We start from the raw sequence: 25,120 nt of genomic DNA on the forward strand, positions 1-25,120 counted from the left end.
TCGGCCTCAGCAGATGGCTGCTCACACTGAGCCTGGTTCTGCTGGAGGTTTCTTCCTGTTAAAAGGGAGTTTTTCCTCTCCACTTTCGCTACAAACATGCTTAGTGTGAGTGATCACCTTTGAGTCAATGAGTTGATGCAATATACTGGTTTTCCTTAGAAAACTCTGACTGGATGATCTGGTGAATTGTAAAGTGCCTCGAGATTACATATGTTGTGAATTGGCGCTATAGAAATAAACTGAATTGAATTCAAACAGTTCATACAGTTACCATTGACTCGAATGCAATCCCGCACACTAAGCATGCTTGTAGCGACAGTGGAGAGGAAAAACTCCCTTTTAACAGGAAGAAACCTCCAGCAAAACCTTCAAGGTTCAAGGAGACAGAAGCAGAGATGCAAAAGGCAACAGATTAATTACTGTTTACTTTTTATCACTGCTGCACTTTATGAAATGGGAATGTTCATTTCACTGCCAAGCTGCTGCTCCTTTACTGTCTGAAAGCTGTACAAAACGAAATTTCGTTTTGTATACACTCTGTGTATAAAAAATAACAATAAAAGTTGTCCAAGTCTAAAAGTCTAAGTCAGTGAGTAAATGACCGCAATAGCAGATAGAGACATCTACAAATGCAACATCTATGTGCAACATCGACAATTAAAACATCTACAAACGCAAACATATACATATGCAACATGAGTAACAGGCATCAATCAACGGTGTTCTGTCAGATCATCATACCCTGTCAGACCAGCTTACCCATAGTCAATATGCATAAGCAAGATGTCAAATTTGTCTTCATCCCTTTAGTTTTGTACGAAAAAAAGACATTAAACTACCTCGACTGGCGTGTATCCATTTAATCATGTACAAAAGAAAAAAAAATTAAGGTCAGATAGCCATACACGTCAAAAACTTTTTTTTGTACATGACTAAAGGGATGCATGCCCGTTGAGGTAGTTTAAAGTGTATTTAGGGATGAACTGAAGGGATAAACTGGTATTGACTATGGGTATGCTGGTCTGACGGGGTATGCTCATTTGACAGGACATCCGCACTTGGTAAAAACATGAACCGACAACATCTACACATATTACATCTGCTTATTTTTTAAACAAATGGAACCTCAAAACACCCTTTTGCATCAATGCCTTCACAATAATTACTACAGCAGGGATGCCCTGTGCCACTGCTCCTGTTGTATAAGGCGCAGCTTACGATAGATTTGGGGGGTCTAGTTTGGGGTATTTGGTTCCTGCTTTTTGGAAACACTTTGCTGATATTGATTATGCTGCTGCTGGCTTCCCTCCTGCCACGACCATGACAAAATGCAATGGGTTGGTTCTCATGGGAATGTGAAGCGGCTGGGGTGAAGATCAGCTCCTCCAGATCCTTGGTTTTCAAATGGAATACGGTGGCACCCTTCCTGCCTTAGGTGGAGGAGTATCTTGGGATCTTGTTCTCGAGGAGGGGAGAATGGAGTGGGAGAGAAGAATCAGTGTGGCTGCTGCACTGGTTAGTTGTGGTGAAGGGAGGGAAAAGGTACAGCTCTTGGTTTACAGGTTGGTCTATGTTCCTACCCCGACCTATAGCCGTGGAATCTGGATCATGACCAAAGGAACGAGAAGCTGTATCCAAGGGTGGCTGGGCTTTGCCCTAGAGATAGGGTGAGGAGCTTGATCTCTGTGAATTAATATCATGAGCCTCAAACTAAAGCTTGTTGAAGTTTGAACAGGGGAGCTTTCTTGGTCGCCACCTTATGTCCATTTTTATGGCAAACTTACCTCACTCTACAGTAAATAGTCAGTATGGTTTCCCAAAAGCTGCCATCTATTCAATTCAATTCAGTTTATTAATATAGCACCAATTCACAACACATGTCATCTCAAGGCACTTTACAAAGTCAATACAATGAGATCTTAAACTGGTTTCATGAGGACACTGCTTAAATTTCAGTTTTATGCCAGGAAATCCACCGATTTAAACATACTCTACCACTTCTGCCAACGAAAGTGGTCAAATATGTAAGACTACTGCTTTGACAATATGCAGTCTACCTTCTGTGAACATGTTGGTGTGGATGTTTTTTTTCCAGTTTTTAACACAGCAGTAGAACTGGACACATTTTGACTTATATATTCTAACACTTCACATCTTTATTACACTTTAACTGGTAAACGGTTAGACATAAACCAGCTCAAAGAGTTAGGACTCTCAAACCTCAATAATCAGTTCACTGTAAGGACCCTAAATGAGTTGAAACAGTCTTTAATTCACAATTTTTGCCATTTTTAATTTTGGTCAGGGCAGGAGCAAAATAAAAACAATCAAGACGCCTGCAAATGGCCCCAGGGCTCCACCCTCAGAAGGAATTCTACAGCCATAAACACCCAATCCTAAACATTGCAACTTAAAACATAAGTTATCATGAAAAGCAAACAAAACATCACTCAGGTCACAAATATATGATCCTAAAATCTTAACGTTTATTTACAAACTAATCTGTGATTTTTTTTAATGATATTTCATTGGGTACATCAGAGATTATATGATCACATTTGCTGGTTAGAACCAGGCAGCAGGTCAGGTTTAAGTCCACCATGCTGGCTGGTTACCGGAGACTCGTCTCCACCCTGCAGCCCCCCGATCATGGAGCCCAGGGTCCCATAGCTTCCCCCATACGGCTCCATCTGAGCAGCCACACTCAGACTCATCCTTTCTCTCCGAGGCATCTGCGGTGTTTGGTTCAGTGCTGAAGAGGGAAGGGAAACCGGTGTAGCTGCATTGTCGCTTAGACTCTGCACTGTGACGGACGACTGCACAGATGAAAATATAAGTTATAAATGAAACGTATACACAGAAATAAACAGATGACTAATTCAGGTTAATTAGTTGATGTCATCCAATTGCACCCCAAACAATTTTGTATATATACATATATATTAGTGGTGGGTATAGATACATTTTTTTTAATCTAGATTAATCTCACTGAAATCTTGAAATTAGGGTAGATTAATCTAGATTTAAATTGCATTCATTTGAATTATGCCAAATGTGAAATTATTTAAATATATATATATCTCTATATATATATATATATATATATATATATATATATATATATATATATATATATATATATATATATATATATATATATATATATATATATATATATATATATATATATATATATATATATATATATATATATTTAGGGACAGAGAGAGAGAGCTCTTGCAAAGCTTTCTGGGATATATCCGCTTTTCTAGTGACCATGGCTGTGTTCGAACATCCGCCCTAATCGGGTGGTTACACCATTTTAGAAGAGTGTCCGAGTCTCCGGAGGTGGGAAGATATATCCCAGATTGCTTTGCAAGGAGAGCTCTTGCAAATCAATCTGGGGTTGGATAGATTTTTTTCAGGGCAAGAGAGAACAAAGTGAGCCGGACTCACGTGACCAATGTGGAGCGAAAAGTAACGATCATCTGTCCGAAAGTTAACTGAGCTCACTATAAAGTCCTCGCTCTATATAGTGATTGAGTGATTTAGCGGTTAAGGCGGTTGTTTGGAAACAGCCCAGATGTTATTTTGTCCTGCCTGGACTTCCATAGTTATAATAATAATAATTACAAGTAGCTCTTTTTAAAGATTAGCAGCAATATCATAGGTTAATATGCACATATTCTCAGATATGCCTCAAAGTATCCATGTGAATAATCAGAGGAAATTCATACTTACATTTCCTACAGATGCCAGACTTCCGGCCGCCGCCTTCTTCTTTCTGGCCATGTTGGGATTCCATTTGCAAACCAGACTGTCATTCTGCACACTGTAGTTTTTATGACCAACAAGCCAGTATGTATTCATTTTGCCTTTACCCTGGGCAGAGAATAATGAGTAGGGTCAAACAGTCTGCCACAGGCAACACAAAAATCAGCATCCACATTAAAAACAATAAAAAAATTATTGTTATTTTTGAGATGCCTAAAGCTGGATCTCCCGTCAAGCTGTTGGGAAATCATCTAAATTAAAATTAACTTAATCATATGATTTTAAATATCAGATAAAAACAGTGAAGGAACCATGAAGTTTCCCTAAGTAAAAAAACAAACAAAAATACAAAATATAATTAACAGCTGGGTATAAATCTTAGTCCACACTTACAGCTTCTATCTAAATTAAGAAACAAAGAGAGCTAAGAGATTAGCTAAGAGTAGAATTGAAAATCCCTTTATTGTCCCACAGTGGGAAATTGTGGTGTTTACAGCAGCAAATGTTATAGTAAAAGTGGTCACATAATGCGTACCTTAGAAAAGTGTATAAAAATAACAGATAGAAAAATAAAGCCCTAAATGTGGATCATTATCAGTGTGGACACTTATGGACATAAAGACATGTGTCCATTCATCACTAAAGTAGGAAGACATCAGCACTGCTGCTGCATATCCTCCTGGGACGGGTAATAGTGTCAGGAATCCAGTTTGTGTGGTCTGTTTTGTGTCCGTCTCTCCCTCCACCACCAGGTGGCGCCCTGTCATTGTTGGTCCTCCCTGCACACCTGCGTCTCTTTGGATCATTATCTGGAGGAGTACTTAAGCAGTGGACTGTCACTACCTCGACGCCAGAGTGTTTGCCAGTTTTGGGTAATCTAGCCATGCTTAGATTAGCTGAGTCTAACCTGAGTCTTTGTTTCACTGAGTCAAACTGAGTCTTTCCTTGTTTTTGTCTTTGCCTTTGGCAGGAAGTCCTCCTGCGTACTGGAAGTTTGGTCTTCTTCCCCTGGAAGGATTATTTTCTGAGTTCACACTGAGCAGGGGAGAAACCTCCACATGTGCCTTTCAGTCCCTCACGGAAATCCAAGTGACAGTCCGCTCCAGTGCTCCTCCGGGTCCAAAGAATGTCTACCTGTCAACTGTTCAACATGTCTCCTCTTCTCTAGATCAACCCACACAGACTGGATGCAAAGTAAGAGATTCCAAGATACAACTTATGGGGCAGGACAAAGAGACTATGGAGAGTTTCAAATACCTGGGTTTTCGCGTCGATAATAAACTGGACTGGACTCATAACACTGATGCTCTTTGTAAGAAGGGCCTCAGCCTTCCTCTACGCCATGGGTCTTCAACATTTTCCCGGCCAAGGACCCCCAAACTGATGGCAAGATGGAGCAGGGACCCCCTAATTATATATATTGTATGAATGTCAAATAAGTATCAAAATGGTCCTATAGTCACTCTATTACAGATGGAGTCTTATAAAGTAAGTAATTTCTCCCTGGGATTATTAAAGTATTTCTGGTTCCTGGTTGATGGGATAGGTGTTGTGAATGAAACGGTGCCCAGCTTAAAAGAGCTCCTGTGTGTCACTGAATGTGTGCATTGATGACTGAAAGACATCTTCTGCCTCCATTTTTCCATATTTGCTTCCATATTTACTATGGTGTGTTGAATTCATGTTAATGTGGATTTAAAGACATTTCAAATAGGGGAAAAATTGCAGGGGGGAATATAAAAAAAAGTCTAATCAACCAACACTTTCGTGACCCCCATGCAGTTCCTCTGTGGACCCCCTAGGGGTCGCGGACCCCCTGTTGAAGACCTATGCTCTACGCTGTTGTCTGCTGGGCCCCTGGCAGCACCAAGCATGGACAACACTTCCTACTCTCTGCACCAGACTGTAGAGGAGCTGAGCCGCTCCTTTAGTGAAAGACCTTTACACCCTGTTTGTAAAAAGGTCATTCATCCCTGCTGCCACCAGACTCAACAATGCGACACTACAATGGCAATAACTTGTGCAATGTATAATGTCCAATACCTTGTGTTATGACCTGTTTCTCTATATTTGACACCCAGTATAATAACTATATATTTAAGTATAATCTATATGAATACCCATGTAAACATCAAACACCCTGTGCAATAACCCTGTACAATCCTGCTATAACAAAGAAGAAAAGCTGTCCTATGTGGACGCAGTGTATATACTGTATATATCCCATGCACCTTTTTCTTCCTTTGGCACCTCAGACTATTTGAGTAACGAGTACATTTCTCCACTGTGAGATCAATAAAAATCAATCAAGGTGGCAAAATTACATTTCAAATAGCTACACAATTCAAGTAGCAGTGTCTTTTAGGCCAGTTAGAGGTATGTGCACCAACCAACTTTAAAACAACTTTCCTGAAAGAGCCGTTTATATGTTGTGTATCATTTTGTTTAGCCAAATCTCAGAACAAAAAATCAATTACAAACTGCCAAGCATGGTGCTGAAAGTAAAGGAGAGTAGGGTAAAATGTGCTCAAGTAAGAGCAGCATTTCCTTATAATGCCGTATTTTTACTTTAATAACAGTAAAAAGTACACTTACAAGAAATTACTCAAGAAAGAGTGGAAACCTTATTTGTTATTTTAAAGAATGGAAAAGTAACTTAAAGGAAACTGATCATCGTATCTGACTTGTTGTATAAAATTACGTAATCATGTGCAAATTCTGGCGTTTTAAAGGGGAGAAAAAAAAATAGTATTGGAAAAAGTAAACGGAAAATAACAAACACAAGTCAAAGAGCCTTTCTATCTCAAAACCAAACATCATAGAAATTATACACCAAAACTTCCAGGATGTAATATGTGGGAAAAATGAAGTAAAAAATGAAGCTACATTAAGTTCCATTATTTACTTTTCACCTCCACGTCATAGAAGGTTCAGCACCCAGTTTTTAATGAAACATTTACTTCTTTCAAGTTAAATTGTTAAATTAATATTTAAACTTTACCAGATTTTAAGGGTCACTGAATATTTTTGTTTTTATAATGTTCTGACACATATAAGGAGTGTTTGAAATAGGGCTCATTTGAATGTGTTAAGTTAATATACAGTATATGTAGAGTAAACAGATGATATGCTTAGTTTCTTCTCAGACAAATAGAATGTTTTTTTTTTAATGAAATGGCGCCTCTGATTTCCTTCATATATGCAAACTGAATTGATTTTGTGTTTTCAGTACAGATTGTTTTATAAACAGAATAAATATGTTTTTAAAAGTGTTTCATATAAACCTATCAAAGAAAATCATATACCAGATAGATTGATTTTTATTTGTTCATGTTACCTTGACCTCAATTTCGCCACGTAGCTGCAACTCATAGGCGTTGTCCTTCATCAAAGCCAAGTATGTTTCTGAGCTAGTGTGGATTTTCTGAGCTGAAACAGGAAAGCTCACGTTAGATACATTCAGCTCAACACATCTGCTGTTGATGTTTTTAAGTTTGCCTGAACATCTGAATTTGTTCCAGCTGTTACATCATGTAAAGATATTACAGATGTTTTTCGTTCAAATGTAGAGAGTAATAGTAAATATTCTTCCAAAAAGAAAAAGAGCTAATCAAGCAAAGTAGCTAAGTAGTAATACTTGGTTATATGACATTTCAGCTTCTAACTAAAGGCTGATGAGGTTCATTTTAAAGTGTTTACGAAGGCTGGTGGACTCCATCCTCGAAGCAGTGTTGACTGTATCTCCAAACAGACAGTATCTTGGCATTTTGTAGCCCACTATTCCTGCCACACACGGACCTGTGGAGCCAAAAGATGAAAGAATAATAATATCCACAATCAGGTAACAATGCAGTGAGATTCAATCAATTTTTTTACTGTCAAAGTCAACTAAATGATGCTTACAGCATCTCCAAAAGTCTGAGAAATAATAACTAGAAAGCACTCGGAGAGCGTAGACCTCTGCCAAACAGCTAATTTTGTCCAATATTGTGCCTTTCATCTATAGCTCACACCTTTGGCAAAAAAGTAATTAAAATCAGTTTAGAACTTTTCAAGTTATCCTGGACACAGACAGACAGACAAACACACACATACACGCACAAACCCAACTAAAAATATACAGTCAGGTCCATAAATATTGGGACATCAACACAATTCTAATCTTTTTGGCTCTATACACCACCACAATGGATTTGAAATGAAACAAACAAGATGTGCTTTATCTGCAGACTTTCAGCTTTAATTTGAGGGTATTTACATCCAAATCAGATGAACGGTGTAGGAATTACAACAGTGTGTATATGTGCCTGCCACTTTTAAGGGACCAAAAGTAACGGGACAGATTAATAATCATAAATCAAACTTTCACTTTTTAATACTTGGTTGCAAATCCTTTGCAGTCAATTACAGCCTGAAGTCTGGAAGGCATAGACATCACCAGACGCTGGGTTTCATCCCTGGTGATGCTCTGCCAGGCCTCTACTGCAACGGTCTTCAGTTCCTGCTTGTTCTTGGGGCATTTTCCCTTCAGTTTTGCAAGTGAAATGCATGCTCAATCGGATTCAAGTCAAATGATTGACTTGGCCATTGCATAACATTCCACTTCTTTCCCTTACAAAACTCTTTGGTTGCTTTCCCAGTATGCTTTGGGTCATTGTCCATCTGCACTGTGAAGCGCCGTCCAATGAGTTCTGAAGCATTTGGCTGAATATGAGCGGATAATATTGCCCGAAACACTTCAGAATTCATCCTGCTGCTTTTGTCAGCAGTCACATCATCAATAAATACAAGAGAACCAGTTCCATTGGCAGCCATACATGCCCTCGCCATGACACTACCACCACCATGCTTCACTGATGAGGTGGTATGCTTTGGATCATTAGCAGCTCCTTTCCTTCTCCACACTCTTCTCTTTCCATCACTCTGGTACAAGTTGATCTTGGTCTCATCCGTCCAAAGGATGTTGTTCCAGAACTGTCAAGGCTTTTTTAGATGTTGTTTGGCAAACTCTAATCTGGCCTTCCGGTTTTTGAGGCTCACCAATGGTTTACATCTTGTGGTAAACCCTCTGTATAACTCTGGTGAAGTCTTCTCTTGATTGTTGACTTTGACACACATACACCTACTTCCTGGAGAGTGTTCTTGTTCTGGCCAACTGTTGTGAAGGGTGTTTTCTTCACCAGGGAAAGAATTCTTCGGTCATCCACCACAGTGGTTTTCCGTGGTCTTCCGGGTCTCACCGGTGCGTTCTTTCTTCTTAAGAATGTTCCAAACACTTGCTTTGGCCACACCTAATGTTTTAGCTATCTCTCTGATGGGTTTGTTTTGATTTTTCAGCCTAATGATGACTTGCTTCACTGATAGCGACAGATCTCATATTGAGAGTTGACAGCAACAGATTCCAAATGCAAATAGCAGACTTGAAATGAACTCTGGACCTTTAATCTGCTCCTTGTAAATGGAATAATGAGGGAATAACACACCTGGCCATGGAACAGCTGAGCAGCAGATTGTCCCATTACTTTTGGACCCTTAAAAAGTGGCAGGCACATAAACACACTGTTGTAATTCCTACACCGTTCATCTGATTTGGATGTAAATACTATCAAATTAAAGCTGAAAGTCTGCAGATAAAGCACATATTGTTTGTTTCATTTCAAGTCCATTGTGGTGGTGTATAGAGCCAAAAAGATTAGAATTGTGTTGATGTCCCAATATTTATGGACCTGACTGTAGCCTCCTTGGTGGAGGTAAAGATAACACAGAGAATTATTATGTTTCAAATCCAATGTATTCCTCAAAATATAACCTACATTGATTAACTTGATTTAATGATGATTATTTAAAAATAAAATACTCAATATAATTCAATTTGATAGTTTGTTAGTTACAGTTAAAGTTTGTTATTTTGGTTAGAACAACCTCTGGGTGGTGCTGTTGCTCCAGCTGCAAAGTGGTGCCTTTGTCATTTGAGTCAATGCAATTCAGTTTATTTAGAGTGCAACAAATTACAAAAACATGCTTATAGGAATAATTCACCATATTGTCATTGAGTCTTTATTTATCTTGCTAGTTTATTAACAACAATAATGTATTATAATCTAATTTAAAAGTTATACCATTTGTCATATAAAAGATTATTTAATTCATTTGATACAAAAATCATAAACATTTTGCTTTAACAGGATATTAAAGTTTTTATGTGCATTTCAAAATAAAAGCCCATTAATATGTAAAACATTATAGGTTGAATCTCAAAGGGACAATCTATAACATTACAAATATCGGATCTTCATTGAGCCAGAGAAACATCATCTGGTCTTCTAAGTTTGGGAGTGATGGAAATAAGTGCGGTTCATTAAAAATATCCCACTTAGGTTTTGTAAATCAAACTAGAATTATCTATCTAGCCATCATCTAACCTGTGTGAATGCCGGCTCGGAGCTGTAGCCTCTCGTTGGGCATATGAGGGATGGACACCTGCCTGACCGCCGCCAACAAGTCCAGGGCCATCTTGGCAATCTCATCTGCATGTTTGTCACCATTCCTCTCAGGTAGACCACTCACCACCATATAGGCATCTCCAATTGTCTCCACCTTGGCAGAGAATTTCATTTAATTCATTAAATGAGGCCGTTAAAAAGCTTTCATATGAATGACAAAATATCTGCAAACCAGTTACTGACTGATTATTATCTATTATAGAGCTTTGATAATATCTGCATTTTACCCATCCATCCATCCATCCATCCATCCATCCATCCATCCATCCATCCATCCATCCATCCATCCATCCATCCATCCATCCATCCATCCATCCATCAGCCATCCATCCATCCATCCATCCACCCATCCATCCATCCTAGAGAGATAACAGCCTGATCCTGAACGTGGAGAACATGAAGGAGATTTCAGGAAGAACCGGCCTAACGCTCCATTGCTCATCACGCAACTCAGTGTTGTTTATTTGCACTGCACTGAACTTTTCCATGTTAATGCCCTTTTGCACCATTATTTTTTTAAACCGGTTTTCCTTTGTCTCCTATACTGTTTAAATAATAACAGACCAGTGCAGCGTCCGCATTATTGCAGCAGCCGCACCGATCCGTCTATTGATCTCCCGCTCCATTCTTCCCTCACTCGTGAACAGGACCCCAAGATACTTGAACTCCTCCACTTGAGGCAGGGACTCTCCTCCAACCTGAAGGGGACAAGCCAACTTTTTCCGGTCGAGAACCGTGGCCTCGGAGTTGGAGGAGCTGATTCTCATCCCGGCCGCTTCACACTCGGCTGCGAACCGCCCCAGCGCACGCTGTAGGTCTTGGCAGGAGGGAGCCAGCAGAACTACGTCATCCGCAAAAAGCAGGGACGAGATCTGCTGTTCCCCAAACCAGTCCCCCTCCGGTCCTTGGTTGCGCCTAGAAATCCTGTCCATAAAAGTTATGAACACACTCTCCGGTCCCCCTTCTTGTGGAGGGGAACCACCACCCCAATCTGCCAATCCCAGGGGACTGTCCCCGACCTCCACGCGATGTTGAAGAGACGTGTCAACCATGACAGCCTTACAACATCCAGAGCTCTAAGATACTCAGGACAGATCTTGTCCACCCCCGAAGCCTTGCCACCGTGGAGTTGTTTGACCACCTCGGTGACTTCAGCCGGGGTGATGAACGAATCCAGCCCCAAGCACCCCGTCTCATCTTCCCCCACGGAAAGCGTGTCTGTCGGGTTGAGGAGATCCTCAAAGTATTCCTTCCACCGGCCGACAATATCCTCCTTCAAGGTCAGCATCTCCCCACTCCCACTGAAAACAGTGTTAGTTAAGCACTGCTTTCCCCTCCGGAGGCGCCGGACGGTTTGCCAGAATCGCTTTGAGGCCAACCGATCTTTTTCCATGGCCTCTCCAAACTCCTCCCAGGCCAGATTTTGCCTCTGCAACCGCCCGGGCCGCGACACGCTTGGCCTCACGGTACCTGCTTGCTGCTTCAGGAGTCCCACAAGCAAGCTTAGCTCGATAGGACTCCCTCTTCAGCCTGACAGCATCCCTTACTATTGGTGTCCACCACCAGGTTCAGGGATTGCCACCACGACAGGTATCGCAAACTTTACGGCCACAGCTACGGGCAGCCACATCGACAATAGAGGCAGAGAACAAAGCCCATTCGGACTCCATGTCTCCAACCTCCCTCGGAACCTGTGAGAAGCTCTCCCGGAGGTGGGAGTTGAACACGTCCCTGACCGAGGGTTCCACCAGACGTTCCCAGCAGACCCTCACTACACGTTTGGGGCTTCCGAGTCTTTCAGGCTTCCTCCTCTTCCAGCGTATGCAGCTCACCACCAGGTGGTGGTCGGTGGACAGCTCCGCCCCTCTCTTCACCTGAGTGTCCAAGACATGCGGCCGAAGATCAGAAGATACGACTACAAAGTCCATCATCGACCTTCGGCATAGGGTGTCCTGGTGCCAAGTGCACCGATGGACATCTTTATGCCTGAACATGGTGTTCATTATGGACAATCCGTGACTTGCGCAGAAGTCCAATATTGAGACACCACTCGGGTTCAGAGCTGGGGCCCCGTTCCTCCCGATCACACCCCTCCAGGTGTCACTGTCGTTTCCCACGTGGGCGTTGAAGTCACCCATTAGAATGATGGAATCCCCAGGAGGGGCGCTTTCTAACACCCTCCCCAGGGATAAGAAGGCCTGGTACTCCGTACTGCCGTTCGGCCCATACTGTCAGAGTCCTCCCTTCAACCCGAAGGCGAAGGGATGCGACCCTCTTGTCTACCGGGGTGAACTCCAACACGAGACGGCTGAGCTGGGGGGAGACAAGCAGCCCCACCCCCGCCCTCCGCCTCTCCCCGCGGGTCACTCCAGAGTAGAAGAGAGTCCAGCCTCTCTCAAGGAGCTGGGTTCCAGAGCCCTGGCTGTGTGTATATTTGGGAGAGGATACAGGGAATGTCCACCAGGTTATGAGTTGGAAATCGAGTTGAAAGAAGCTAAAGTGATCTATGGTGAAGACATCAGAGTAAATTAAGCAGCAGTGGAGTATCAAGGCGGGTTTTTTCAAAAACAGAGAAGCCACAGCGAGGAGCAGCTGGGAGTAGCGTTGGCTGTAGCATCTGTGGAGCAATCTGTATGGGTCAGGGATCTGCCCCCTTTTTAAAGGGGCAGGGCGCACTACTCTCAGATTGAACTCGGAAGTAGGGCCTTATGTGCTGTGGGTTACATAGAGGTAAATAGAGGTAAAACCCACAATTTTAAATGTTCTCTTTGTATCATGAAACAAAGCGAAATAATAGATCCAAGGGAAGCCAAATAAATGCATTGTATTTACATGTGCCCTGGAACTAGAAGAGGAACTGACACTGAGCATTTAATATATTAACCTCACTCTACAAGTTGTACATCTAGGCTGTATTTACTCTGTGTGACTCATATCATGTATTTTATTTAGGGCAGAAACAATTCATCGGATTAATCAATTATTGTGTCAACATGTCAACAAATTTAGTAATCGATTCATCGTTAACTGGAGTATAGAGACTCTAAAACATGTCTTTAGCTCACAGACCGACCCACTTCAAGCAGGAATTATACTAATATTGAAAAAAAAAATAAGAATTTTGCATTTTAGATAAAACATGTTTTTGTCAATATTCTCCATCCAGAACTCCTCTACTGGTGTAACAATGCTGTATTGTAAATTATAAACATGTTATTCACATGTAATTGTTGGTAGGGACAAGTAGGTCGGTCCAAAATTTTAATAGGGACATGTCCCTATGGTCCCTATACAAACCTACGCCCATGCATGTAGCTTTGCTTTTGACAGATCTCCATTTTAGCGTTTTCCAGTTCTGCAACTGTTAAAGAAAAACTCCGGTCACATTCAGAATACAAACTTTTTATGCATAACCCTGACCCAACTAATTACCTATTAATTATTGGGTAAGATTGTAAGTGTGAACTCTATTTTTGCAGAAAAAGGGACCAATAAATCTGATTAAGCTTAGACTGACCGTCTAAAAAAACAAACAAATGGACATGTGTTTTCTCTTACATTTCTGGTTAAAATAAGAAGTAATGCTTCTTAATCCCATGCATATATATATATATATATATATATATATATATATATATATATATATATATATATATATATATATATATATATATATATATATATATATATATATATATGCATGGGATTAATTTTCACTGTTATGCTGATGATACCCAGCTATATCTGTCTACGAAGATGAAGCTAACCCATTACATAGATTACAGGCATTTCTTGAAGACATAAAAACCTGGATGTCTCTTAACTTTCTCCTTCTGAATGCAGACAAAACAGAAGTTATAGTCTTTGTACCAGAGTCTTTGAAAAATAAGCTGATTAGTCAGTCACTTCATTTGGATGGGATAAAAACTGATTTCAGATAATAAAGTAAAAAATCTTGGTGTTGTTTTTGATCAGGACCTGTCATTTAAATCCCATAACAAAGAGGTTTCTAGAATTTCCTTCTTTCATCTGAGGAATATTGCAAAAAATAGAAATATCCTGTCCAGGGGTGATGCTGAGAAACTAGTCCATGCATTTGTTACTTCAAGTCTGGACTATTGTAAATCTTTACTATCAGGAAGTCCACAAGCTGTAGTTAAAAGCCTTCAGCTGATCCAAAATGCTGCAGCTGGCTTCTCTTCATTGGCTTCCTGTTAAATCCAGAATAGAATTTAAAATCCTCCTTCTCACATATAAATAAATAAAGCCTTAAATGGCCAAGCTCCATCTGATATCAGAGATCTGATTGTTCCTTATGTTCCTAACAGGGCACTTCGCTCTCAATCTGCAGGTTTACTAGTGGTTCCTAGAATTTCTATAAGTAGAATGGGAGGCAGATCTTTTAGTTATCAGGCTCCTCTCCTGTGGAACCAACTACCAGTTTTAGTTCGTGAGGCAGACACCCTGTCTACTTTTAAGGCTAGGCTTAAAACTTTCCTTTTTCATAAAGCTTATAGTTAGAGTGGCTCAGGTTATCCTGAGCTATCTCTATAGTTATGCTGCTATAGGCTTAGACTTCTGGAGGACTCAGGGACCCCCATTTTAATCAATCTGCTTCATTCTCTCTCTGTTCTTCTATTCTGCAGAATCTGTTAGTTCAATCTCTAACGTTCTGCTCTCTCTGCTTTTCCTCAGAGTAGCTTTGCCTCTGTTCCTGTTTGGCTGTGACTCCATCCTGGAGAGAAATATCAGCTGTGCTGCTTCAACACCCTTGTTTATAGATGTTGGAGATCGGGCTGGTTTCCAGTGTGGTCCTGTTTCTCTGACCGTGACTGGCTGGATGTGCTCTCTTCGTCCTCTGGCATGAGAGCTGGCTCGGAGCTCGTCTGCCTGGCTGTGTTTCCTGGACGGGGCCGCCTTTTACAGCTGCTTTTTGTGTCTCTGCTTCTGTCTCCTTGACCCCAGTCGGCCTCGGCAGATGGCCGCTCACACTGAGCCTGGTTCTGCTGGAGGTTTCTTCCTGTTAAAAGGGAGTTTTTCCTCTCCACTGTCGCTACAAGCATGCTTAGTGTGAGGGATTGTATTTGAGTCAATGAGTCAATGCAATCAACTGGTTTTCCTTAGATAGAAAACTTTGTATCAATTTGATTGTATGATCTGGTTGAACTTTAAAGTGCCTTGAGATGACATGTGTTGTGAATTTGGCGCTATATAAATAAACTGAATTGAAATTGAATTGTTAGCTAGCTAACAACTGAATGCTACGGTACTCCATGGCTACCAGCTGGCATCAAAGGAACAAATCCTTTGCATTTTTTCTTTCGTGAAAAACATGATAAGATTAAGAAAAAAAATAACAGACATGCATGTCACCCAAAAAAAGTAGTTAATTTTCAAAGAAAGCTTTAGAAGACCCTCAAACGGCCTGTAGAATAAATTATCAAAAGCCTTTTAAAGATTATAGACAGTTTGGTTGGAGGGAAACTCAATATAGAAAGATCAGATTTCCAGCAACATGCTGTATTTGAACTGAATTAGACTGAATTGAATTGAGTGAGGGATTGTATTTGAGTCAATGAGTCAATGCAATCAACTGGTTTTCCTTAGATAGAAAACTTTGTATCAATTTGACTGGATGATCTGGTTGAACTGTAAAGTGCCTTGAGATGACATGTGTTGTGAATTTGGCGCTATATAAATAAACTGAATTGAATTGAATTGTATTTGTTACCTTATAGACGTCATAGGAGTCGATGCGAGTGTCAAAGCACATGTACAAGTTGTTAAGCATCTCCACCACCTGCAGAGGAGTGCAGGATGCAGAGATGGATGTGAAGCCCACAATATCTGAGAAAAAAATGGTCACCTGGAAAAAAGAAAGGGAGAAAAGGTTTGCCTTATCTGTTGCCCTCTACTTCTCATTAGTTTCAGCTTCACAGCAAAACAATGACAACAGGAATATATAAGGTCATATTAGTTCATATGTTGTTAAACTTTCATAGAGCATCGTTCAAATGGAGATATGTCAGTTTTTATTTCAAGACAGTGGTGAAAAAAATAGAATATCAAAAAATTTTACTCATTTTTTGTTATTTAAATCTAAGCAGGTTTCCATTTCATAGGCTTTATCATAAAGAGCACATTTCATTTCACTTTATTTTCTATAATAACTCAGAATCAAATTTCAACATCATGTTTTCTTTGTTGTTTTTTCTGTCTTGCTCTTTCATTTTAATTCAGTTCAGTTTATTTACATAGCGCCAATTCACAACACATGTCTTCTCAAGGCACTTTACGGAGACAATTCAACCAGATCATACAGTCAGATTGGTTGAAAGTTTTCTATCTAAGGACGTTAAAGCTACAGTGTGTAATTTTCAGCGACATCTAGCGGTCAGACTGCAGACCGCAGCAACATGAACATCTCCCCCCCACCGCTTCTCCCCCCCAACAGTACGGCGAGCGTTACGGGACAAAATGTCTTCCACAACGTCCGCATCACCTACCTTCTCAAGTGATGAGGTTCGTTTAGATAGATAATTTTAATACTGCCATCTATTGTTCAGTACCAATCTTAGTTCATCTCTCTCAACTTGCCGTATTTACTTTCGAGCATAATGGGCGATCTCGCAATCGCTAGTTTGTTGGCTCTGCGCTGCCGTAGCGCAAAGATTTCTGCCTCCATGGCTGCGAGACCCGCTCCTATGTAATTATAAATAACGAATTCTAAGGCAATGCAAATATTAAGGTTAAGAGGCTGAGCTCGTAGATGATGATAAATAACATAGTTATGTATAATATATTACATTTCTGACTGTATATCCCTGTAATTATTACACACTGTAACTTTAAGTTAAGATGGATTGGAAAATTAAGTTTCATTAAAAATGCAAAGAGAATAGCAAACTAAATCTGTAAAATCAGAATGCAAGTTTCATAAAGGTATTTTTTAAGAGATAAGAGAGATAAAGTGCAACATATCCAAAAGCCCCAAGAGCTTCTCACTAAAACTTGAGCAATTCCATTCAAATTCAAATTACCTGCCTTCCCTCACCAGAATATATCAGTATATAAAGCTTTTAGAAAATATCATGAATAAGGCTACAAACATTTGGGACCCATAGATCCACCTGCAGACATTACCTGTGCAACGATTTGTGCAGCTGATGTTAAATAAAGCATAGTTACAGAGGTTTCATCAAGACATAATAGGTGTTTTTTTTTTTACTTACAGATGATAATACAATTTGATTTTACATGTCTGAAATGTCTTGTTGTTAGATATTCTTTTAAAATACCAATTTTAATTTATACAAATCGTTAATGAGACAGGAAACTGCTATATTCGACTCCAACTGGAGCACATTATTGAAGATCCAGAGCTAAAAAAAATTACAAAACAGATTATGCTACAACTCAAAACAATTTATTTTTAAGTGAAACAATGAGTGACATTACAGGGCAGGTCCTACAATAAACTTTGTGTTCCTACATTCAGGAAATCAGCCTCCCTGGTACTGAGTGCCTGGAGAGATTAAAGCCGCTACCTGCCGTTATCAGAGCTGTATTTCACTTTTTAGTTGGTTCCACAGTGTTATTGTTATCTTTTATTCCAGAAACCCATCAGATCATTTCAATCTGGAACCCCCTACCCACAAGAAGATGCTTTAGGGTCCAGCTACTTCAAACCTCTTCAATATGCCAGACATAATTTCATCTGGACAACTTGTTTTATCTCCACATGAATATGTAGCAGGGCAATTACAGGTAATTATGCCAACAATAGCAACAAAGGCAACAAACACACACGTTCAGTCAGGGTGTTTGCAGATCTTGCAGATGTAACCTCCTCATAGCAGATCCACAAACCCTGCAGCTTCATCATCTACATATAGGGTTTGGTAAAAAACATTCAGAGGGGAAAACGGAAGGAGTCTAAACAATGTATGAGGTAACTTTCTTAGCACCTCTGTAGAATGCTGCTTGTTTTCCCAACCAAAAGACATTCATGTTTTCATAGTTTTGCAGTTGTTGAAGCATCCCTTTAAGTAAAAGATCTTTAACTTCTTGTTTTTTTAATCTTCTTGTTTTTTATAAACCGGAGAAAGGTCCAAACATTTTGTTTTAAAATGATGCACGAACTTTATTATCCAAACATCAATAACAAGCCTTTAAAATACTTCACGGAGTGTGGTGAACAGCCATAGCTTAGTAATTGGAATATCACCAGGTAAGGGTGTCTTGTGAGTGGGTGATAGATGCATGTACGTCTATTTTTTGCTGACTGCTTAACCGTTTTCTTGAGTAATATTATATGAACATGTTTATTGTTGGAATAAATATGTATAAGATGCTTAATGTTTTTTTCTTATGATGTATAATGTGTGACATATTGCTGTTCCAGAGAGGTGTTGCACAAGCAGTATAGGTCAACTCTCAGGAAGTTTGCTCAAGCTTAACGAAACCAGGAGGTTCTCTGACCATTTGACCGCAACACATTTAACCCTGTAATGCCAAATGTATCATATTTGATACATACGGTTTCTGAAATGTTTTGGGTCTGACACCTTTTGCATAATTTAATGGTAAAAACTTTGCTCAAAATCCTATTGTACACAATCAGATATACCGGATAACAGAGGGCAGAAGACTACACAAAAAATTATTTTGACTTATTGCATAGTAATAAATTATTAATATCAAAAATGTATTTCTGTTTTTTCTTTTTACACATTTTGTTAAAAGGCCAAATAAGGACTTCAAACCAAAAAAAAGTAATTTTCTGTTTTGTGTTTTGTTTTATTCTTGGATTGGGCTTTAAAGGGTTAAATGCAAATTGACCTGTTTACTGAGGCTGCAAATTGAATTGTATTTCTTGTTTCCTATTCCTTTAGCGCAACCTCAGCTTGTGTAAATAGGGACCCCCCCGACTTTAATAAATAGCGAGGAGAAAGCTGAAGACTGGCAGAGTGGGTTGGAGATTTGTAAACTCTGCAGTCTCTTCCTACTCTACATGCGAGTAAAACTAAATTAATTGTCTCTGTGATTTCTTTCTTTCCCTATATATATATATGTATGATGTTTTAGGTGCTTAGACCTGACATTTATGCAAACATCCATGCACTATGGAGCATGGATGTTTGTAAACTGCATCACCTTTTTGACTTAAATTATGATGATTGTGATCCCAAATAAAGGAATCTAATTGAAGCATGGACTAATGATTTAAAATGAAAAGTGCTCGACGTTAACTCCCAGAATATAGGTCATTTGGCTTCTGACTTTTAATATTCTTCTTGTTTATTTGTTTTTGTATTGCGTGCAGGAGCTGCACCGTGGCACAGCTTAAAGAAGGTCCTCGGTTTGAATCCCAGCTTGAAACCCAGTCTTTCTGCAAGCAGTTTGCAGGTCCCTGCTTTGGTTCTGTTCAGGTTCTCCAGCTTCCTCCCAAAATATAAAAAACATGACTAATTTCTAGATAAATCAGAATCCCACCAAATTGAGTTTTACTGCTCATCTTTCTGCCTTCACGTATATATGATAATTCACTAGAGAGACCCTTCATGCCTACAACAATCAACATCTACACCTCCCTGAAGAAACCCCTATAATATTACAACAGCATTTCACTTCCTTTTTCATTGGGATTAATAAAGTATTATTAAAATGAAATACATAGAAAAACAAATAATCAAAACACGGTTTTCTTTTTTTATAGAAAAGATTAAGACTCTAAGTAACAAACACATGTAAATACTGCTCCTTTATCTATATTTCTAATTGTCCCTGAGTTTTTTTTTTTAATATTTTAAATGGAAGTTGATACAATGTGAGTGATGGAAACCAAACTTGACTAATAAAAATGTTTCTGATAGTAATTTAAATTTTAGCTTTTGGAAAACACTTTGTTTTTAAACAGGTAACACACAAAAATGCTTTTAAATTTTTATATTTTTAATTAATTGTGATTGCACTCACCCTTTCATAGCTCTCAGCTTCAACCTGTCTTTGCTTCCTCAGCTGCTTGGCAACCGACTTTGGCAGCATTTGGTGCAGCAGATCTTCAGCCAGCTTCCTCTGCCGCTTCAGATCCTCAGTTTTCTCCTTCAAGCTTTGAGCATAGTTCTCTATCCACTCTGTCATCTGCTTGAAGGAGAACATCACCACAGGGTAGATGAGGCACGCCATGGCGAGCAGGCAGATCCTCATGCTGAGGACTGAAGACATGGATCGAGATGCCAGCCGGAGAGCCAGGGATGCACGATCAAACAAACACTGCTGTGCTTTTATCAGAGCCTGAATTCCCGTGGGAGTCCCTGAAAGAAGCCTATTTCCTGTTCCAGAGATCTGCCATGGACTCAGGTCCAAAATAGACACATGTGGAGCTTTTAGACTCCGGTTTATTTTGAGCTCTATATTTTCTGACCAGCAGCAGTTCAGTTGCTCTGACATTACTTTACACAAACTCAGATAGCTCAGCGTTTGAGTCCATCTGAGCTGAAAGTCAGCAGGAGTCCCAGTGTTGTGATAGAGCATCAGCTGGTAGTTAAGTTCTATGAATGTTACTAGAAGTCTGGCAGACAGAACATCTCTCCAGTTAGAGTTTTTTTTGGCATCATCTAAATCAGCTTCTACTGAGCCCCAGGTGTTCAAAAGTCTCTCTATGACCTGAGTGAAAAGTGAAATTGGGCTGTTGGTATCCAGGGTGGCATTTAGAAATGTCTGTATGCTTCTCTTCATCTGCAGGCAAAAAACAGACAACTCAGCACTGCAAGAAAACCTTTGAAGTTTCAACATTTTAGCACAGAGGTGATCTATTGGCTGGAAACCTGATGACAGGGTCTCATTGTTTGTGTCTTTGGCCAATAAATGCCTAATCTTCTGAAGTTCACTTATGAGTTGCAGGAGAGCTATTGTCCTGCATGAAGTCAGCTCATTGTATGCAGCTTCTGTGGCATCCAGTAAATCAAAGTTGGAGCTGAGGTCGAGGGATACAGAGCCAAGCAACGCCAGGAAGGAGAGGAGGCAGGCTGTCAAAATCCGACGGACGGAACGACTGCTGCCAGACTGAGAAAACATGAAACACCTGAAACACAGGAACACAACCACTGATTGTTTTCACAGTACTTTCTTAAGCTTGAGGTTTGCAGATGTTCTTGACCACTTTAAAGTTTAGATCCTTATTCCAAACCTTCGGGCTCCCATCGAGCCATATCTGAATGGGAGCCTGACTTCTCAATCAGGTTTGGAAGCATTTATACTTCCACTGAAATTAGAACAAAACTAATCATTTAGGATTCAATGATTATATCAACAAATCATTTAAGAATGAAACCTTTATTCCAACCAATCTCTGTAACCCTTTAATGCTAATTTCTACAATCCGATCTTTTTAGGGCAATAATCTTCTAGGGCAATAAAAATCCTCTCAACCGGAGAAATATGTAGCTGGCATGCAGAGAAAATCGCTTGAAACAGCTGCAGCCATGTAGTTCATCGTGTGAGTGATATCTAACACATTGATAGTGGGATGAGAACTGCAAATTGATATGTGAAGCTCTGTTGTTAACACAAAAAGCAAAAAGCAAGGCAATATGGCAAGAATTGCTGAAGTCATATATATATATATATAATTTTTTTTTTGATATATATTTATATATTTTATATATTTTTTGGACGAAAAGTATATGTTTGCATGTGCTGCAGTACAACCTATATGCATGACTTCATATAGATATATATATATATCTATATGAAGTCATGCATATAGGTTGTACTGCAGCACATGCAAACTGATACTTTTCATCCAAAAAAATATCAATTTTAAAATTCTGTAGTCGGCATTAAAAATCAACTTTACTGGATAGCTTTACTGATATGGAATAGGTAATGTGCCGGGGAAAAATTATTAAATTCAATTAAATTTAATTATATAGTGCCAAGTCACAACACATCATCTCAAGGCACTTTAGAGAGATAATTCAACCAGATCATACAGTCAAATGGATTTAAATGTTTCTAAGGAAAAACAGTTGATTGCATCAACTAATTTACTCAAAGATAATCCCTCACACCAAGCATACTTGTAGTGACAGTGGAGAGGAAAAACTCCCTTTTAACAGGAAGAAGCCTCCAGCAGAACCAGGCTCAGTGTGAGCGGCCATCTGCTGAGGCCGACTGGGGTTCAAGGAGACAGAAGCAGACATACTGTACAGAAAGAAGCAGAGATACAAAAATGATGCCACATATTTTGATGACAGTAAAGAATATGAATCCTCAGAGGGTTTAAACTGATGTCATCCAGAAAGTGATTCTGAAACGCTGCATGGCAACCGGCTGGAGTAATGTAGTGAGACAGACACTTGAGCAGATCTAAACAGCCCTCAGTAGTTTGAATGACCTCTGTGTGCTTGTGTGTCTGACAGCGTCAGGACATGCTCCTCCCACATCATGACCAGGGCATCCAGAGCTTCTGGACAGTCTGAGGTGCAACCAAATGGCACTGACCTAAACATGATGTCCCAGAGAAGTTCTTTTAGAATTAGATAATCAGAGGAGGGATGCCTGTCTGCTGTATCAACCCCTTCATCCTCCAGACACTGCCTGCACTATTTCCACATGAAGACAAGCATTAAAACGAACCATTAGGAGCTCAGGAATCACTGCATCAACAAAAGCCCTAACAATGGTTCAAATGGGCTTTATATGTGTGAGGATGGACGATTAACAGCCCTGTGTTCGACTGAACAGACCCCATCGATGTTCCAGAGTCTAGTTAATTAAGATGCACTCCCAGGGGGGGATTTACCATTACGCTGTTGCCTAGGGCCCCAAGTTTGTGGGGGCCCTATAAAACTCTGCTTACATGTATGGTTAATGCAACTATTCCTTATTTGTGCACATTAATTATGTTTTGGATAAAAATCCTTTCGCCAAAATGCCATCAGAACGCTTATAATATTAAGCACTTTTATTTCAAAAAGCACCTAGTGCCAAATCTAGCACCTTTTTTCTGCTACTGGAGACTTTGGAAACAACATCTAAAAGCAGCGAACTCTGCTCTCCAGAGCAAGTAGATTGGTAACCCCACCTCCTGCTCTCCTCTATCTGGTCTGCTGTCATGATTCATGCAGCTATTATTTCATCCAAATGAAAAATGGAGAACAGATAAGCAATAAGGGAGGGACAAAACAGAACAAATAATGTATGTCTATTCTATAAAAATTTCTGTATTTGTATAATTGGTCTGTTCTTCCGCCTCTGAGCTTTCCTTTAATTTGTGTTTTAGATTTAACATCAGACTGTGGGGATTTTATTCTTAATCAATCTACATGACCTTCCTGTAAAACTTGCCATGATTTTGTTTGTTTGCTTAGTTTATTGAAAAGGAACCATATTTAGCCTAAATCACAAAGAGAAAAATCTTTTCAAATAATTCTAGCTCTCAGAGTTCATTTGTATCTCCTCTCCTTGACACACAGACACATATTACACAACAAACAGTACAAAAACCCAAATATTTATGCAATATCAGTCATCACTTTCATTACCAAGTAAAAGTAACAGTTAAAGATTAAATAAAATAATAATATAATATTTCCCTTAGACTGGATTGTTCTTCCTCCTTCATACCACATTTTATAACAAATGAATTATTTTTTGTTGTTGTTTTTGTTAAGAAATGCTTTTAATTTATGTCTTGTATTTCTGTTAAAATTGCCTTTCATTCAGCTGTTTTATTGAACGAGAAGCCTGATCAATGCTGTTTAGATGTGGGGAATGACAAACTGCCCACTAGATGTAAAATATAGCATTTTGTTTGGTATGAACTGGTTCTATAACCTGTGTTTCATTTTTTTTTTATTTCCCCTTAGCATTAATGAAGTATTCTTGATTTGATTTGGTTTTATTTGATTTGAACTGAATTATGCAGCTTTTTGTAAAGTTTGTATTAACAGTTGTATGGTTGAATTTACCATCATAGAGCATTCCTGTTATTAGACCTTCTAAAAAGAGGAAGTCTGATTAGGACAAATCTGGGAGAAAATAAGAAACTCTGACTTGCTGAAAGGAAAGCAGAATAATGCTTGAGGAGGGTTAAAAAGTTATTTAAATAAATATTTAGCTCAAGAAGTTTAAGTGTTTTTAGTTAACACGGTTGGTTGACTAAAAATCGATCCTACTTAATTTCTCCCACATCAGCTCAGGGTCCTTCTCTGTGAATTCAGCAGCAGATCTGACCTGCGCGGCTCACAGTCCGCAGCGCGCTGCTCCCCCGGTGCGACTCTCCTACTCTTCCTTATCAATCTTCTTTTCAGAGATGCAGAGGACAGAGCCTCGGGCGTCAAACACTGTTTTTTCATCAGGTCCAACGTTGTCGACATGAGACCTTTAGCGCAGCCGGTTCTGCTACCCGTCTCATCCGTTTCCCTCAGCGGGTTTCCAGACAGAGAGCAGCGCACTGTCAGTCAGCTGCGCCTCTGAGCAGCTGAGCGTCAATAAAACAGGTAGAGGGACCAGAGTGATGCAGCACGATGGAAACGCCTTAGGGCTTCCTGCTTTTAATTCTTTATAATTTTAATGCAAAAATAAAGTTATTATTATTATTATTATTATTATTATTATTATTAGCGACCCTTGCAAGGGCGGATTTAGGAAATTTGGGGCCCTATAGGCAAAGACAGGCAGGGGGAACCCTGAATTGAGAAGACAAATCATAAAACAGACCCGTTATACAGATACAGAAATGTTAATAGAATAGACATCCTTTATTTGTTCTACGTTTTGTCCCTCTGACAAGCCATGATCTGTTTATCTGTTCTCCATTTTTCATTTGGATGAAA

At 39.6% G+C, this 25,120-nt stretch overlaps 1 protein-coding gene across 1 annotated transcript; it reads right to left on the reverse strand.

Moving 5' to 3' along the window:
• Window positions 1-1,867: 1,867 nt before the first annotated feature.
• Window positions 1,868-24,714, reverse strand: LOC119799180. The gene is made up of 8 exons (XM_038308982.1): window positions 24,519-24,714; window positions 20,256-21,363; window positions 16,009-16,143; window positions 10,197-10,371; window positions 7,474-7,572; window positions 7,112-7,203; window positions 3,742-3,882; window positions 1,868-2,816 (listed from the first exon to the last, which is right to left on the reverse strand). Exons 1-8 carry the CDS (start codon window positions 24,659-24,661, stop codon window positions 2,553-2,555), a joined length of 2,157 nt encoding a protein of 718 aa, XP_038164910.1. The 5' UTR covers window positions 24,662-24,714; the 3' UTR covers window positions 1,868-2,552.
• Between the last annotated feature and the right edge of the window lie 406 nt (window positions 24,715-25,120).

The sequence above is a fragment of the Cyprinodon tularosa genome, unplaced genomic scaffold (genome assembly GCF_016077235.1).
Source record: "Cyprinodon tularosa strain WSP-4 unplaced genomic scaffold, ASM1607723v1 ctg652, whole genome shotgun sequence".
Classification (NCBI taxonomy): domain Eukaryota; kingdom Metazoa; phylum Chordata; class Actinopteri; order Cyprinodontiformes; family Cyprinodontidae; genus Cyprinodon; species Cyprinodon tularosa.